Here is an 18,696-nt window from a genome sequence, read left to right on the forward strand (position 1 = left end):
GAGGGGTTCATTAGCAACTGCATATTAATGAAATCCCCAAACACTCTAGTTCTCATCACTAACCTGCTTAAAGTGTATCATCCTTGAATTCTGGAAATCAAAACTAATACTCTGTTCATTAATACTCTGCCTGGATCCCCATTTGAAGCTCATGAGTCTTACACATTTATTGCCTTCTTTTTTTGTTTTTTGTTTGTTTGATCTTGTTTACGTGAACCCTTTGCCCCCTGTAAAACTATTCTGACATTCAGGTGTTCAACAGCTAATTCAAATTTCTGTGCATCCCATTCCCATTCATCAAGATTTTTAAAAAATATATTTTTAGTTGTAGATGGACACAATACCTTTATTTTGTTTATTTAGTTTTTATTTTATGTGGTGCTGGGGATCGAACCCAGTGCCTCATGCATGCTAGGCAAGCACTCTATCATTGAGCCACAACCCCAGCCCACACATCAAGATTTTAGAGGCATAGTGTTCCCAAATGAATATCTGAGTTGGAAGAAACCCTACAGACCATCTTGCCTCTCCCTCCCCGATTTTTAAGGAGGAAAATCAGCCCACAGAAGGGCAGGGAGTTACTTACTCAAGCTCAAGCATCAGATTGGTGGCAAAGTCTGGACTCGAACCCAGATCTTCTGGATCTAAATCTGACCCACTCTCTACCACCTCAAGCTGTAACTCCTCCAGGAACTGTGCTTCCTCCCCAGGCTCTGGGTCTTCCCCGAGCTGGGGCTCCTCAAGGAGCTGGGGCTCCTCCAGCCTTTCCACCTTCATCTCACCGCTGCAGAGGGACACCTTGATTGCCTGGCTGGCTGGGGTTGGTTCTTTCCTCTCTCTTACTTGAATGCTCTCTCTCTCTCTCTCTCTCTCTCTCTCTCCCTCCCTCCCTCCCTCCCTCTTTCCCTTCTTCCCTCCCTCTTTCCCTTCTTCCCTCCCTCTTTTCCTTCTTCCCTCCCTCTTTCCCTTCTTCCCTCCCTCCCTTCTTGTAGCTGCTAGGCTAGGGCGGGAGCAATTGAAAACTCTTTCCCGGGCTCTAAAGAAAAAGTGCTCAGGGAACCTCAGGGCCAGCCTGGGCTGGCTCGCCCTGAGTGCCTTCGGGGGCTCCCAGGCTCTGAGCGAAAGCTGGAGCTCCTGGGGCAAGTGCTGCCCTGGGGATCTTCTGCCGAGGCCGGGCCAGCTTCCTAAACTAACTCCCAGACTGAAGGGGAGGGCCGGATCCTCTGGGGGAGCCCAGACAGCAGCTCTGCCAGCCAGCCCCTGTGGCTGGAACTTTCAAAAAGACCAATGTTTCAGCAACTGATTTCTTTTCCAACCAGAACAGCAGGCCTTTCTATCCCCCTAGCATGACTGTGGCTGTGGCATGCAGCCCCAGCCTGAGCAGAATCAGGATTCCAGGACTGGGGCTCCACAACACCAAAACCACTGGTCAATTCCATTAAATAAAATCAAATAAAACACTGTTTTTGGCATCAGGTGGGCCTGAAGCTGGTCTCCTGGCATGGAGATGTTGTGTACCTACTGGGATGGGATGTGCACAGCCATGGGAAGTTGGAACACCATTGGATCAGAGAATCAGGAGACATGGTTTCTCTTTCTAGCTGCTCACTAATTGGCTGTTTGGTTTGGGCAGATACAAACCCCACTTTGAGCCTCAGTTTCCTCATCTGTAGTAGGAAGGGTTCAGACCAGATGACTAAGAAAGTTTCTGCCAGTTCTGAGCCTCCATGTCTCTGTCAAGGTGCATGCCCAGGCAGCCAACTTTGGGAGGAGAGTAGCTCAGGTCTTGAAGAGGTCTTCCCCACCCGCATTGCCCTCAGAAATCCTTTCCCATTTGCTAGCAATACCAGTAGGACACCCTTATGTGTACATAGGTTTTGATCTTTGGTAAGAACGTAAAAGCTCTTTCCAGTTCACCTCCTTCCCCAGCAGGAGGGAAACACAAAGTGTTCTCAGTCATTTATAACTGAGTGTGAACGCAGAAGGTTCAGAGTGCAAGCATTGATAGGGGAAAGTCTTGCCAAATGGGTTTTCAGGCCTGGGCTGGCTTGAGGCTGGAGAGGGTATGCGATTGACGCAAAAGGGAAGGTGTCAGAGGAGTAAGGATTTAGGGAGAGAGGCAGAGGCAAGGCAAGCCAGATAAGGTGTTCTGGCACTAAATGTGACTTTCCTAATGATAATCTAAGGATTCTGTATACTTTCTAGAAGTATCCTCTCACTTAACTTTCCCAGCCACATTGCCATCAATTTCTGGATGAGGAGACTGAGATGCAGAAATGCTATCACTTGCCAAGGCCACTGAGTCTATCAATGATTGTCCAACAGATGTTAAGCCCCCGTGCTTCATGCTAATGCCCTATGAGCCACTTTGTGCCCCTCCAGGTCCTTTCAAGGGCAGAGAAGCCCATTGGAGCTCCTCACAAGTACCAGAACCCTTCATCCCTCTGAGAGAGGGACAGGGAAAAACAGCTGGGCCCTACCTCTCTAGGATCCTGACTTGCCAGGACCAGGCTCAACAGCACCAGATACAACTTGTAGTTAAAATTAGAAGATACCAGCAAAACCTCCCATATTTAAAGAGGAGACTTGAGGACACAGCATTTTGGAGACATGGTCATTTCTAAGGGCCAATTTCAAATGTAATTTTCTGCACATTAGTTCTTTATTCTCTTCATTGACCTCCATCCTGTTCATCTGGCAGGTGATAAGCTCTTCAAAGTCTTCCTGATCTGGACTTTCAGATGATAGGCCATTATGGCCCTTAGAGAATCACTCTGCCTAAATTGAGGCTGCCTGATTTTGGCAGTAAGAAAATTTCCTTGGGGGTTTGCTCCTATCTGACAGGGCTTCAGTCAGCAGGAAGAGTTTCAAAATCCCATCCCAGTAGGCACACAACATCTCCATTTCTACATTAGTAGTTACTGGGCTCAGGTTGCCTTTTCTTGATACTGATTTTGGGCAAGACACACAGTGGGTCACATGTAGTGCCCAAGGTATCAATAAAGTGAGTTTTCTTTCACAGATTCTTTAATCCTAGGTGAAGCCCCTTAGCCTATGTTCTCCCAGCTTCCTGCACTTTTCCTTCACTACAATCAATTATCATGATATTGTTATTTGTGAAATTATTATTTGACATCTGTTTATGCCATTGAATTGTAAGTTTCCAGTGGCAGGGATTGCCCATGGTTTGTGTTTCCCACTGTATACTCTGTGTCTAATCTTTGTTGTGTGCATTAAAGAGAAAGGTTTTTCCCCACAAGTAGCTGGGGTGAGCAGTCTTACTCTATTGTTTCCAGCATAGGGGTGCTCCCCAAAAATGTTAAGAGTAGGGCATGAGGTGCCCTGTTGAGACAAAGTCTATGGATTCTGGGGAAGACCTAATGAGTTTACTCCATTCCCCACACCATTCAGAGAAGAGTGTATGACTTGCCTCCCAAGGAAATTTCATTGACATTTTTATTATGAAAGTATTTTCATCATCTTTCACACATGCACTTGCCTTTTCCTTATACGTACTTGTTCCTGACCCTTTTGTTTTCCCAACTGCCTGCCCCTTTCTGTCCATGGTCCTTATAAAACCAGTCCCTCCACTCTTTTATCCAATTCTTAATGGCTACTGTCACCATCTTTCCCATATTTTAAAATTACATATAACATTCCTTGGTAATTTTGTCTAGTTTCTCTGAACGCTTGAGTCAGGAAGTTCTTTCTGCTATCTAATCTCAGTTCTTCATGCTACTGTGTAGGCCCATTTCCTCTTGTTCTGTTCCTAGTGTGGCTGGGAAATAGCTAGTCACCCTCTCTGAGTCGTGACTTTTTTTTATATTTGAAAATCAACCTCTCTTCTCTCTCTACACCATCCCCATTCCCCACCACACCCCAGGAACCCTAAATTTCTCTATAATCTTAGTTTCTTTAGCTTTGCCCAACATGTCCCTCAAGCCCAGGCTTACCTCCTGTTGGCTAAACAAGTCCCATTTCCTTTATCTGCACCCATCACAATTAGATTCACTTGGATCATACTGAGATCTCAGCTCTCACCTGCTTTGCCTGTGTGGGGGTTCCTCAATCAATTTCTCTGCTCTTCTCAGAGTATAGTCTCCCTTCACTTCCATATCAGGCTATTTTTCAGCCTGGCCAAATATCTGACATGTGCAGCCCAGAGAATTTGCACATTGGGCCCCAGAAAGGAGTGCAGCCTGCAGTTCTGTGCCCTACTGCTTCTGTCCAATGAGAAACATTCATTGCTCAGAAGGGAGCCCCGAAGGGGAAAGAAAACCCAGCCCACCTCCCCCTTTCTTTTATTCTGAACAGAAAATAATTTACAAAAACAAATTTTCCTTCCCACAGGCTATACCCACTTTATCACTGATCCCCAGGGCCAGCCTTTACACATTTCCATACTGTCACAGACTATTTTTAGCATAGAATGACATTGAATACAAGTTGCCCCATGGGCTTCAAACTTATCTCTTGTCAGAATGTTTTTAGTCCTTTCCCTTTGGACCTGCTGGTTACTTCGGTCCTAGAGATATTTCCAGAGGAGAGAGAGCTACCTACGTGGCATGACTTCATGGATCCCTTAGAAAGTCCTCTGTCTGAAAATGTCTTCTCTAGTCTGGGTTTGATGATCAAAATTTCAGCATTAGAGATTCATTTATTTAGTTCAGATATCACTTCCTTAGGAAATCTCTTTGCTATATTCTTTGACAAAGATTATTCCTTTTCCCTCCTGGCACTTAGTTTGTGACTATACATTCATTAATGGGACCATTTGGTTAGTGACTGTTTCCTCCATTCCACTACCATTCTAAGATTGCTTAAACCACGCCTTTTGTACACTTCCTATTGTATCCCCAGTGCCTAACACTGAGCCTGGCACATGGAAAATGTGTAATGAATATTTGTTGTTGATTGAAACTGATATTGAACCTGAATATGAATTCTGTAGACCACTTGTAAGAAAGGATTATGGGCACGTGAATCCAGGACACTAACTGAGGGAGAGGATACCAGACAGCAAAGATGGAACACTTTAACCTTAGACAGCACACTCTTTCCCTAATTTACCTGAAGTCCCTTTTGCTACCCTAGCTCCCTCCCACTCCCTCCCAGCTTGAGTTTTCCCACTTTTCTTAGCCCTACCTCAGGAACTTCACTTAGAGGGCATCAGGGAATAAGGGTTTGACCAAGTTGCAATCAAGACTAAAATGACATCCTATGGGGCCACCAGCACCCCCACCCCCCAAGCATCCTGACACTGCCATACTTCTGTTACCCACCTCAGAAGGGGCCTTGCAGAAACTGAGGACAGAGATGCACAGACATGAAGCCACAGTATCTTCTGGCGTGCCCACCTTTAACTATACCCTCAAGCTCATCTCTCCTGGTTCCAAGGAACTTTCTTCCTGTTCCCAGGCCCTGAAGACCTCCATTTATGCAGGAATAGCCCAGGTTCCTGAGGAGAGGATATAGGGTAAATCTGCCCCAAGGCAGAGAGGACATCGAGGAAGAGGACTGGTTCTCTTGTTCCTGAAGCTTGGTGACATTGGGTTCATCCCAGAAAGAATCAAAAGTGTTCCCACCCCAGGCCAGCACCTTCCTACCAGGAATCCTGCTGGACTGGAAAGGTTCTTCTCCCCTCTCCCAACCAGAAAGTCTCTCAGCCAGCTAGTCAGCCAGCCAGCTGCTTCCCACATGCCAAAGCCAACCCATTCTTTAAGGTTCTGCTGGAAGCCGCCACCATAAAGAGACTCTCCCTTCCTAGTTTGCTTTGGCACCGCCCAAGTTCCACTAAGCTTAAGGTCTTTCCCTCAAGGAGAAGGAGCCCCAACTTGGCTCTCAGAGATCTGTGGCTGCGCCAGTGCTCTGTTCCCCATGGGCCTTGGGTGCAGCTGCTCCACTCCCCTCAGCTACACCCTCAGCTCCTCACACCCTCATCTAGCCTCTGATGTCCCCAGGGTCCTCTAGAGTGCTTAGTACGGTAGGTAGGTATTCAATAGATCCAGGGTCAGTGCTCAATAAATAGCAGACCCTTGGTCAATAAATGATGGATTGATTAATTGAAGTGTTTGGTGGCTCAGTACAAGGTGCACCATCATTCATTTCTCTGTGCATCTGGCCAGGCAGATTAAGTTGCCTAAAAACTGAGCAGTTCTTTTTCTTATTCTTTCTTTTCTTTTTTTTTTTTTTACCTTCTTCTCCTCCTTCTCCTTTTTACCCTGCTAATTGACTATGATGAACCAAAAGGGCAAAAGGGACAGGGAGAAGTGAGGTGCTAGAGCCTGGGAGGACTCCCCAAAGGGAAAATTCTGTACCTCTATCTCAGAGACTTGGGGTGCCCAGCTCTCTTAAGCCCTGGGATGGTGATCTTGAGCTTGTTCAAGGACTCAGGAGTTGGGCTACAAACTATATCTACTGATAATTTCCAAATCACTTTTTTTTTGCTTTTTACTATTTTCTCCTTTTTCTCTCTCTTTCTCAGACTACAGAGCAGTGTCCCCACCTACCCTCATGGTGTTAGCCACTTATGGAAACATAGCAGAACAGGCTAGGGCAAAGACAAGAGCTTAGTCACAAGCTTTGAGCCCAGTGGGATATTTGATGGGAATATTGTGTGTTGTAGATAGTCAGATTAGTTTATTAGAGAAATATGTCAGAGACTCCAGTAATCCTGGTTTCATGGGGGCCTCAGTTGCATCAAGCTGGTGACGTAACTGTGAATAGGAAAAACTAAGAACCATTGCGAATTCCGATCGGCCTTGGGACTTTGAGATTCATGACGAATGGATTTGGAATTGGTTGCTGGTACAGAATTGAACCCAAGGCCTCACACATACTAGGCAAGTACTCTACCACTGACCTTTATCCCCAGCCCCTTGAAGTGCCTTCCTTTAAACAGGCTGTTCTAACTTCCAGTAAACCCTTCCACCTGCTGTCAGTCAGCCTGGGGTCCCTAAAACAGTACCTGAATCAACGAACAAAAGGAAGAGGAACTCCACAGACCTGTTCTGGGACCCCTCCATGCACTAGGCTGGCTCTTTAGTGGTGCACTATCGGGTCAAAGAAGAGCACCCACCAACCCCACAACAAAAATGCCTCAAGCCAAACTAAGTCCTCTCTAGTTCACCAGTATGCTTATATTTGTTGCTCAGTGGGGGCTGAGGAGGCTCACCTTTGCTGTCTGGCACTTATTCTGAGCAGACTGTTTGCCTGACAATGGGGATAGTAAGCTTTTCCTTGGAAAGTATGAGCTCCACATAGACCCTCAGCAGGCTTCTGACTGCTTGGCCTCAGGGAAGCCAGCCACTGAGCAAGCAGAAGCTTGATGCCTCAGTAATCTGGCTGTTACATAAGGCACTGTGTGAGATATGAGTCAGGGCCCTCAGGCTGATATAGGCTGGGAGCAAGGCTAAATGGCAGCCTTGAAGGAGGGGTTTCTGGGGGAGGGTGAGCCAGGAAGGAGCTACTCGAGCCACTTCCCTTCCTCTCATTTCTCACTCCCTTCTTCTTCAGGGCTAGCTGGAGCCAATCACATGCCTAGATAGCACTAAACAGTGGCAATACAGGCAGACCCCTAAACTGTGAGCAGCTGCTCTCCATCTCTCCTGAAGAGAAGACATGAGGAAGTGGATTAAATACTAAGGCTGTTTTGTGAGAAAATTCTTCCTTCGAGGAAGGATGGGGAACGTCCCTGTGATGCTTTGTCTATAGGCTGGGGCCTGATTTCAAGCTGGACCTATTTGAGGAAAGCAGCTCCCAGGAGAGGAAGGCTGATAGCATGCCTGGGTCATCAATGACCAAGCCTGCTTCTAGCTTTTTTTTCCCCTTGGGCTGGCATCTGCACAATGGGAAGCTTCCCATTCAGTCTCCTATGTTGGGTGGGATCTTATACCTCCTAGATGGATTCCGGAAGTTCGATAGCTACTTGGGGGCAGGGATTTCTAGCTGGAAGGTCCAAGCAAACTTGCCTTGTCTACTGATAAGATTTACTCCTTCCTGAAAAATTTGCTTTCTGCTCTCAAAGACCACACTTTATTCCCACTCCAACTCCTTAGCTAAGCCGGATTTCGGCATGGGAGACAGTGGCATCCAGAAGCCATTTTCTCCATGCTGAGTCATCATCAACCTAGGTTGCTCTAAAGCTAGGCTCTCTCCTTCTGGCTTTCCCAGGGCTCCTGTTAGCCCATGGGGTTCTTTGGAGGGTTTGTCTGAGAAAGTTGTGGCATTACAGTGAAGCCCTAACCCTGTCCCATAACTGTAGGCAATGGGACAGCACAATATGTCCTGGGCCATTATTGCTCTCTTCATCTAAAAGGGACATCTTTCATCTTTCTGACCCCTATGGTCATGAAATGCTCTCCTCCCTCGAGTACACTGAGCACACAAAGTGCCCCACCAAATGAGCCCAAGCTTTAGACTCATTCGGCACATTGGTTTCTTCAGGGCTCAAGAGGCTATTGCACGACACAAACCAATTTGTTATGTAAACCCAGCCAACCATGGAAGATTATGGCTTTGCAGTTATCTTGAGAGATACCTTACATAAGAGGAGAAAGTTCAGGTAGGAGCAGAATCACGATGAGCAAATAATGCAACTGCCACTACCAGGTGCAAACACAGTGGCCTTGGTTCTCTCAACCAACCCAGCAGGTGGGGGCAAGTATTCTGCTGGGCTCCATCACTCAGGGGGCCTGGAGACCCTGGCAGCCTTGGCCAGACACATCAATCTCCATTTACCCAGACTCTTCAGGGCCAGGTCTGGAAAGAAGCCAACACTCCACCTGGAATTGAGAGCTTGTCAGTTTATCTGAAGTGTAAATATAAGCAGGAGTGTTAACCTTCTCTTCAGTCAGGGAAGAAAAATAAGGTCACCGTGGAAAGAGTTATTTTCTAAGTTTTGGGCTCACAGGGTCCACTCTGGGCTAAACTGAGGAGTAGCAATCTTCACAATAGCCAAAAGGTAAAAACAACCAAAAAGTGTTCACTGATGGATAAATGGATAAACAAAATGTGTTATATCCACACAATGGAATATTAATTGGTCTTAAAAAGCATGTTACATGCTACAACATGGAAGAACCTTGAAAACATTATGCTGAGTCAAAGAAGCAAGACACAAAGGCCATATATTGTATTACTCCACCTATGTAAAATATCTAGAATAGGAAAATTCATACAGACTGAAGGTAAAATAGAGGTTTCCAGGGATTGGGAGGAAAGGGGAATGGGTTTTCATTTTAATGGGTACAGAGGTACGTTGGATGATAAGAAGATTCTGGAAATGGTGATGGTTGTACAACACTGTGGATGTACCTGATGCCACTGAACTGTAAAATTAAACATTATTAAAATGGCAAATTTTATATTATATATGTACATATACATATATATATATATACATCATTGTCTATAATATGTATGTAGTAGTAATGTATAGTGGTTATATATACTTAATATATATAAGTATAATATATATATTAAAGACAATACGTACATATATAACACACACCCAGATATAACAGTAGGTGCTATAGGGTATCAGACTCATCAACAACAAAAGGACTGCCCCCCGTATCCTAGCCTCCTAGCATATGCAATTCCACGTTGCCTTAGGAAAAGGAGAATTTCTTAGACATTGGGGTTCACATGAGGAATCCAAATCATGAATGTTAAGTTTGTTAAGTTTGCAAAGGCATTTGTGTTTTCAAAAGAAACTGTCCCTTAATCCAAGAGTGCCTATTCTTTGTCAGACCACTAAACGCTCAGGAAATAGTTATTTTAAATTACCTTGGGCTAAAGAGGACTTTTGAAGCTTGATACCAAAACTAAAAATCACAAAGGCAAAGAATGACAGGCTTAACCACATAGAAACCCAAAACCTCTCTATGGCAAAGAATTCCATCCTCGAAATCAAATGGTAAATTAGTTGACAAAGGGCTGCAATCTCTAATTCAGGGTTTCTCACGGTGTGGTCCACATACAACTGACGCTATGGGAGAGGAGTTTTAGATAGTGTGGGTACAGAGAACTGAATCTTAAATAGTATGAATGTATGCACTATAGCAAGCAGCCCCTCATATCACACCACATAAGTGGCTACTTTCTCAGAATCCAGGTCCGGGAATATGTATTATGAAATTATTAGTATCTGTGGAGATAGTGGGGATGGAACCCAGGGACACTCTAGCACTGAGCTACACCTCCAGCCTTTTAAAAATATTTTGAGCTGGGCACAGTGTCACATGCCTGTAATCCCAGAAATTGGGAAGCTGAGGCAGAAGGATCGCAAATTCAAGGCCAGCCTTAATGAGACCCTGTCTCAAAATAAAAAATAAAAAGGGCTTGGGATGTAGCTCAGTGATACAGCACCCGAGTTCAATCCCTAGAAACACAAACACACACACACACACACACACACACACAAATATTTTGAGACAGGGTCTCACTAAGTTGCTTAGACTGGCCTCAAACTTACAAACCTCCTGCATCAGCCTCTTAAATTGCCAGGATTACAGGCACGCAACAATGTGTCCAGCTTCAAATCATTAATTTTAAGACTCAATTAAAGCACAAATATTCTTATGTAAAATTTTCTTGAAAGCCTAATCTCTAAATTTATTTCTTTCCCCATGCTACTATATATTAGCATTATAGGGAATATTAAATAAATTAGCACACATAAAGCAACCAGAAAGATATGCTACCTTTAAAAAAATATTTTTAGCAGTAGATGGACACAATAACTTTATTTATTTTTGTGTGGTGCTGAGGATCAAACCCATGTGTTAGGCAAGCACTCTACCACTGAGCCACAACCCCAGCTCAAGATATGCTATTATTATTATTATTATTATTATTATTATTATTATTTTAGCATCTATGTGTGAGAACCAGTTAGTGCTAGGTCAGAAGCTTAAAGATAGAATACTAAGACTTCAGGAACTGAAGGGAAATTCATGTACAGAATATTTTAGATTACACTGGGGAAGTATTCTCTGGGATCGAAGGCAGAATGGAGTTGATTTTAAAGTTTTGGGTAAAATCCTAGAAATAAATTTGAGGTTACAGTAACAACAATCACAACAGCAGACTATTGCCAAACCTCTCATTCTAGCTTGGTATATCACATCGGTGGAAGAATTAAAGTTCTTGAAATTTCAAATTAGCAAGGTTTTTCATGTGTTTATGCTACATTTAAACTGGAATTTACAGCTAGGCCTGGGGGGCACATATCTGTAATCCTGGTGGCTCTGGAGGCTGAGGCAAGAGGATCACAGATTTAAGGCCAGCCTGAGTAATTTATGGAGACCTTGTCTCAAAATAAAATAAAATAAGCCAGGCACGATGTCACACACCTGTAATCCCAGCAACTCTGGAGGCTGAGGCAGGAGGATTACAAGTTCAAAGCCAGATTCAGCAATTTAGTGAGACCCTCAGAAACACAGTCAGCCCCTTTCTCAAAATAAAAAATAGAAAGGTCTGGAGTATGGGTTAGTGGTTAAGCATTTCTGGTACCAAAAAAAAAAAAAAGAATAAATAAGGAATGCATTAGTTGAAAACTTCAGTTGTTCCCAGCTTATTTTGTCTCCCTCCTAAGTTTTCCAGCAGTAGAAGCCTACTCAAATCACAAGGTAAAATCCCCTAATAATAGGGTAACCAACTGTCCTAGTTTTCCTAGATTTGTCCCAGTGCGATCAATGAAAGTCCTGTGTTCCAGGACCAAGACTGTTGGTCCCCTTACCTAACAAGGACATATTGCCCATTTGGAAAAGTTGTGTGCTCACATTTACCTCTTCTTCATAGACCCATCTTTAGTGTTTAACAAAGTCTCTAGTGTTAGTTTATTCTTTATTTTTTTAAAATTATACACAATACCTTTATTTCACTTATTTATTTTTATGTGGTGCTGAGGATCAAACCCAGGGTCTTGCACATGTGAGGCAAGCACTCTACCGCTGAGCCACAACCCCAGCCCGAGTTTGTTCTTCTTTAGTGTTTTTTGTACTGGAGATTGAACTCAGGGCCACTTGACCACTGAGCCACATCTCCAGCCCTATTTTGTATTTTATTTAGAGATAGGGTCTCACTGAGTTACTTAGCACCTCAATTTTGCTGAGGCTGGCTTTGAACTCATGATCCTCCTGCCTCAGCCTCCAAAGCTGCTGGGATTACAGGCATGTGCACCTAGCTTCTTTAGTGTTCTTAATACTTTCTTCATAGACAGCACATAGATCCTAGAATTCATGCTCTCAGTCACAGTCTAGGTTCTACTCTTCATTGTGAAGCACTGGGCAAGTTACTTAATTTTTCTGAGTCTCAATTTTGTTCTTTTAAAAAATATTTTATTTTAGTTGTAGTTGGACACAATACCTTACTTTATTTTTATATGGTGCTGAGGATCAAACCCAGCACCCTGCACATGCTAGGCAAGCATTCTACCACTGAGCCACAACCCCAGCCTTCATTTTGTTCTTTCTAGAATGAAATAATAGTGAACATTTCATTGGGTTGGTATAAATATTAACTGAAATTATGCAGAGTACACATTATAAAATATGAAATAAACATTAGCTATTAAACCTTTATAGTTGTTAGTTAAATAACAAAAGACTGAGGGGATGGTGTTTAAAACACACATCTTCCACCCAATAGTATAGAGGCACCATTTACAGACCAAAAGGCTACATACCCATTGCCACAGATTTATATGTGTATACACAGAAGCATCTATCAGGACTTCTACCAGGGTACTAGAGGCATTGCATGTGGTGTTAAAAAATGGGGAAAAAAAGAACAACCATATTTAAACTTTAATAAGGATTTTCCAGGACAAATTTGAAGTTATAAAATCTTTACATGGGACTGCACCAACTATTAAGTAGTCACTCCCCCCACCCAAAAAAAAAACTTTATTAAGTACTGGCTGTATAAGTAGAAGCTGAGGGAAACAAAGTGAGTCAAATACAGCCCTACCTGCAAATTTCTTACACTCTTTTGTTCCAAGGAAATCAAGGGCTAAGCTGGGAAGCAGGGACAGGTCAAAGCAGATAAACAAGATATAAATCAGGAGTGTGCCCTGCCCTCTTCCTAAGAATGCGGGAGCCCTCATAGCAAGGGAATAGGCTACAGGATGAGGGATGTGGAGCATACTTTCTCCAGCAGGACAGGCAGTCTTGCTGGAAAAAGTTGGTTAAGGAGAAAGGCACTGAAACAGGAACCTGAAATGTCTAATCATGAAAAGGAACAGGAGTGAAAACGGCAGCTGAAGTATGGTGATAGAAACCCAGGGAATGAAATGAAGTAATAAAGGAAATGTTCACTTAGGAGAAGACTGTCCAATCCAGACATTGGAAAAGTCCCATGACTAGAAATAATGGTCTCCTGGTTTGCTAATGAGCATGTCATTCTGGGCAAAGCCTAAACTGAATTCAGTCCTCACCCCACTCCCATTTCTTTCCAGTGCTGGGGATGGAACTCAGGGTCTCTTGAATGCTAGGCATGTGCTCTACCACTAAGCTATACCCCCAGCCCAGTATCTGTGCTCTTTAAGGTCCTAGTTGTCAAGAAAAATGAGAGAGAGAATATAAGATTGTTACCACAGGACCCTGCCATTCACTCCTCAAACTCAAGGAAGCCTGACAACTTGCTGGTTTGCTCCTCATCAGTTTAGGCCACTGAGTTGCTCTGTTTCCAGGAGACAGGGTGCTCAGGTGCACCTTCCTAATAGTTCACTCTCCTTTCTCAATGAGTGCCATCAACACCTCCCCTCTTCCCCAACTTGTAGCATTTCCAGGTTTTACCAAGAATCAAACATCAGTAATGTGAATAACAAAGGAGGTCTTTCCATTCAAGAAACCCAAACAACCAGGACACACTGAGGTGTGGCACAGGTGAAAATTTTGATCTTCAGGCTCCCAACTTCACACCTTGCTCACTTAAGTTCAATCCTCCTAGGCCCAGAACCAGAGGAAGTGACCCCTTTCACACTTTACCAAAGCCCTGGAGGGGCAGTTTCTCTCCCAGCTGAAAGAACACAAATGCTACAGACACAATTCCAGGTTTCGGTACCACCCCTCCCCCTCTGCCACTCTCCAACAGAGATGAGTGGATCCTTAGGAGCCAGTTAGGGATTTTGCTCTGCAGGGTTTCAACGTCTGTGGAATGAATACACTTGTAGTAATCTTTCACCAGAAATGAAGATTCTCTCAAAACCTGTTCCATCCATGGCCTGGTTTATTTTAGAAAATGAGATAAGTTGACACCTAAAGTGAAACAATAGATGAGAAAGGCATCACAAATGCCTGAGAAATACAACTTGTTACAGTGATACTAACGAAGTTGGCAGCCTTGCTTGTCCCCCTCTGGAACCACTGGGAATAGAGTGAGGGAGAGGCGATGGTGGATTTGTCTTGGGACAAGGGAGGCAAAACTGATCTTAGCATTAAGTGAGGGTCGCTCCTGCCTTTCTCTATTGTTTTTTTTAAATTTCTCCTTTCAGCCTCACAGGCACCCAAGCACTTTGTGAGTGCTCAGTATTTCTTATCACTTTGTCTGTGCACACCACCTACCCATGACCTAGAACCTCAGAGCTAGAAGGAGCCTTAGAGACCAGAGAGGTAAGGCAACTTGCTCAGGCTCATACAGAAAAGTAGAACCATAACTTGTACTACCATCCAGTCTGGCACAACAGGGATGGCTTTCACTTACATAACCTGTGTCATTGAGCATGAATAAAATCCATCCCTGCACATACACACACAGCCTGCCACTAAGAATGCCAAACCCATGGCAAGGTTTCCTAAAGTTGCCTTCCTTGTCTTTAAATTAGCTCAGTTGTATTGGGAGTGTGGACAGAAACAGGAAAGACAGTGGAATGAACCTCACATAACTTTCCTAAGTACATATATGAATACAACATAGTGAATCTCAACATTGTGTACGTCCACAAGACTGGAATCATAATTAGAATACCATATACTCCATGTTTGTATACATATGTCAAAATAGACTCTCCTGACATGTATAACTAAAAAGAACAAATACAAATTTTAAAAAAAATGACCTCAGTTGTTAAGTCATTGTTACCAGATCATCTCAGATTGGGGGACAACAGCTGCCTTGGGTATGCCCACTGTGTTTCTCTCCTCTCCTCTCTCTTCCTTTCCTCCCCAACAGGATTTCTAGAAAGTCTAACCTACCCTCTCAAACACTGCTTGCATGGATATGGATTCATCCACCTTACTGCCATATGCAGTTCTTGAGGCACTCAAGGAGATGTCCTAGGGTGCTCTCTGGGGTTCCTTTTGCCTACATTTGAAATCAAAGGCTGTGATCCATGGAGTCCCCCCATCCAGAGTCTCAAGAAAACCTAACCTGTCTCTGGTTTTTCTTATTCCCAACCGTCCACCTTCTGCCACCAGCTGCAGCCTAATTTGTCTTGACATTTTGCTTGTCCTCACTGTCAGTTAGGGCTACTCAGTAATTTAAAAGCCCTTGCAGTTTCAATCCGAGCTTGTGCATTTAGAAATGGGCTTTTGGATAGGGTAGAACTCAGATTCCAAGAGGACCTCACGGCAGAATGTCCTAAGGGGTCTGTGGAAATGTATGCATTTGTGAAAATGGGTACTGAGAGCTCTCTCCATACCTATGGGGTCTGCCGACCTTCTGGGCCCCAGAGTTCTCCTGGTGAGCCTTTGTAGGCCCCTTCAAAATATTCGCACCTGCCAGTCCTCCCCTGAGTTCTGTGGGATTCCAAATAGCCTCAAAGTCCAGTTACCAAAGCCAGTGATCCTGATCTCCCCCGTGCCCCTAATGAACTTCCTGGTTGCCCCTTTTGTCAGAGGTGAAGGTCCAGCAGAGGCCGGTGTGAACCTGGACTCGCACCCACCCGTGTGCCCAGCCACCCACCTGTGGAAGAAGAGCAGGATGGAGAGCATGGTTTGGTCGATGTTGCGGTTGCAGATGCCTTCGTTAATCAGGTAGCAGGGGTCCCGCAGCACTGGTTCTAGCGAATCCTGCCGCATTATGCTGTTGAGCTTGTCAGTGTTGAGGTTCTCAAAGATTAGCTTCTCCTGCAACTGCCGAAAGTTGCTCACTATAGGGCTGCCCGGGTTGTTGTTCTCCCCGCTACTGTCGCGCTGGAGCCCGCTCCGGTGGGCCAGGTCCAGGCAGCAGTTGCAGCAATCAAGGCCGACAGGTGAGCGGCAGTCGGTCTTGGACTGGGCCATCTTCTCAGGCTCGGGGGCCGCCTGGCCTTCGAGGTCAGGGGCGGCTGGCAGGTGCGCGCCCTCCGGGCTGGCCTTAGGGGACTCCAGGGTGCCTGGAAAAGACAAGCTGTGAGGAGAAGAGTTGGAAATTAGCGCCTAAAGCCAGCCACCCTAGGCTCGGCCCCCTTCTGGTTGTAACTGCTCGGGGTGCGAATAGAAACAGCTGGACAAACAGCTCTGAGCGGATCCTTCGGGCTCACTTCCTCCTCCTCCTCCCCCTCCTCTAGTGGCCGGGGCCGCCCCCTCTGAGGTGCCACACACGGCCCCAGCGCAGTCCCAAGTTTCCCAAGTGTGAGCAGGGCTCGGGGCGGACCTGTGGCGGCAGGAAGGGCGGGCAACAGGGCAAGAGGGAGAACCGGGGCGCGCCCTCGCTCCCTCCCTCCTATGCTCCCTCCCACCCTGGCTCACAGGCTCTCAGGCTCTCTTGGGTTGTGCCGGCTGAGCGGTGGCAGGAGCGGAGAGCGAGCGAGCGAGCGAGCCAGCCGCACGCCTTGGAGTCAGCACCTGGCTATGACAGCATGTAAATGACCCCAGCTGGGCCGGCGGAGCGCGCTCCGCTGTCGCTTCCCTCGCAGGCGCGGGCCCCAGGTCGGGCTCAGTCTGGCCCCCTCGCCCCGCCCCGCCTTCACCCTAGCGCCCACGCAGCCGCTCGCACTCCTATGGAACCCGTTCCTGCTCTCCCTTTCTCCGAGCGCCTAGCGCCTCGATTCGGGCTCCCTCAACGCTCATGGCGCATCCTCCGCCAGAAATCTGCCAGCACTCCGTCTGGAGCGCCGCGCCTCCCATGTCACCCCGCCTAGCGGGTCTGGAGCTTGGCGGGAGGGCAAATGTTTCTAGTCCCACCGCGGAGGAGTCCCCCTACAGGAGAAACGCCGCGTTTGGGAGCCCCCGCGTGTCGTGGCTTTCAACCATCGCTCTCCACAAACCCTATTTGGGGGGTGCGGAGAACAGGTCGTCTCTGCATAGTCAGCGCCAGACACACGTCAGGGATACTCAGTAAATGTCTTAAGCCAAACTCAAAGAAGCACGGTCAAACTCGTCCTCAGTTTCTGTCCCTTTCTTCTCACTTCACTTGTCTTCTCCCCCGCCCCCCTTACTCTCTCCCCTCTCTCCGGAATCCTATTTGAATAACCTCTCCTGTTTTTCTGGAACGCCAGCTGGCTAGCGGACTTACCTCTGCTCTAACCCTTCTCCCTTTCCACAGTCACCTACTTTCTTTGAACCTTCCACGTTTTCCATTTTTTCGCTAATTTTTCTCTTTTAGTTTTTCTTTATCTGTCTGTTTCCTCTATCTCCCTTCCAACCCCAGTTCTTCTCTTTCCCCTCTCTCTCTCATTTCTTTTTCTCCACTTCTACATTTCCCCTTTCCTCTTTTTTCTCTTTCTGAATTCTTTCAGCTCCCTTAATTTCCCCCTCACTTCCTTCACTTCAGCACCCCCTCTTTCCTCTCATTCATCTCCCTCTGTTTTGTAAACTTGCTCTCCTCAGTCTTTTCTCACTCCTACCTGCCACCTTGGGAAATCTCCGGCCTTCTTACCCTTTTCAGAGATGTGGTGATTAAATGTTCACGGGCCTGAGGGGCACTGGGGAAGCAATGCGTTCGGAAACTGCCGGCGGAGGGATCTGAGAGGATGAATCCGGTGCTGAGGTACAGTGAAAGGGCAGATATGTGCAGAGGGGGCAGTCTGGTGCCCTGGGTCATACCCCAGCTTTGTGAGATGTAGGGATGTGCTGGGTGGGCAAGTGGTAGGCTTCTAAGGTGTCTCAGGACTTGGAGACTTGGAATATATTGAACGTGTAAGATTCAAAAATTACTGGTTCCTGGAAAAATTAAAAATATTCGCAATGTTCAGTTTCCATATAAAACTCAAATAGATTTCAATTTCAGTCCCACTCCCCACCCCCTTTTCACTCGATTCATTCACAAGCCCATGACTTTTGAAATAAAGCAGTATATACTGCCATCTTGTGCTCTAGACATGAAATAAGTCTATGTCTTCGTCACCAAGTTAGATGTTTGGCAGACGCCAGGGGTGCCTCCTGGTGGAATCCACAGTGCTTTGGTTCTCAGTAACAGACATTGGAGGAGGAGGAAGAGGTGGAGGAGGAGGCAGAGCTCCTGCACCAAGAGAGTGCCCAGCCCAGCCCGCCATTGCAAAGCTGTAGACAGGGACCCCAGTCAGGGTCAGAACCACATCTTTTTGTAGTAGCTGCAGATTGGATTTCATGGATTTGAATTTTCTTCCAGGTGCCATAACCTACACCTGTGATTAAGAGCAAACGGTGGTCAATAAATTAATTCCTGTTCCTAAAGCCCTGTGAGTCTTATTTGGAGTCCCCAATTTAGGGGAATAAGAATGGGGAAGGTGTACTCTCTGCTATAGTGGCCAGAAAACCAAAAACAATCTATACCTCTGCTCCTGATAGG

General features: G+C 45.8%; 1 protein-coding gene across 1 annotated transcript in view; it reads right to left on the reverse strand.

Moving 5' to 3' along the window:
• Tsc22d3 (TSC22 domain family member 3) overlaps positions 1–16,554 on the reverse strand; it is a 64,650-nt gene extending 48,096 nt beyond the window's left edge. The window contains exon 1 of the mRNA XM_046420743.2: positions 15,910–16,554. Coding sequence (XP_046276699.1) covers positions 15,910–16,229 — 320 coding nt within the window. The 5' untranslated portion in view covers positions 16,230–16,554. The remainder of the gene's footprint in view (positions 1–15,909) is intronic.
• Between the last annotated feature and the right edge of the window lie 2,142 nt (positions 16,555–18,696).

The sequence above is a fragment of the Marmota monax genome, unplaced genomic scaffold (assembly GCF_021218885.2).
Source record: "Marmota monax isolate L192 unplaced genomic scaffold, Marmota_monax_Labrador192_F-V1.1 WCK01_AAM20220418_F8-fsc00050, whole genome shotgun sequence".
Classification (NCBI taxonomy): domain Eukaryota; kingdom Metazoa; phylum Chordata; class Mammalia; order Rodentia; family Sciuridae; genus Marmota; species Marmota monax.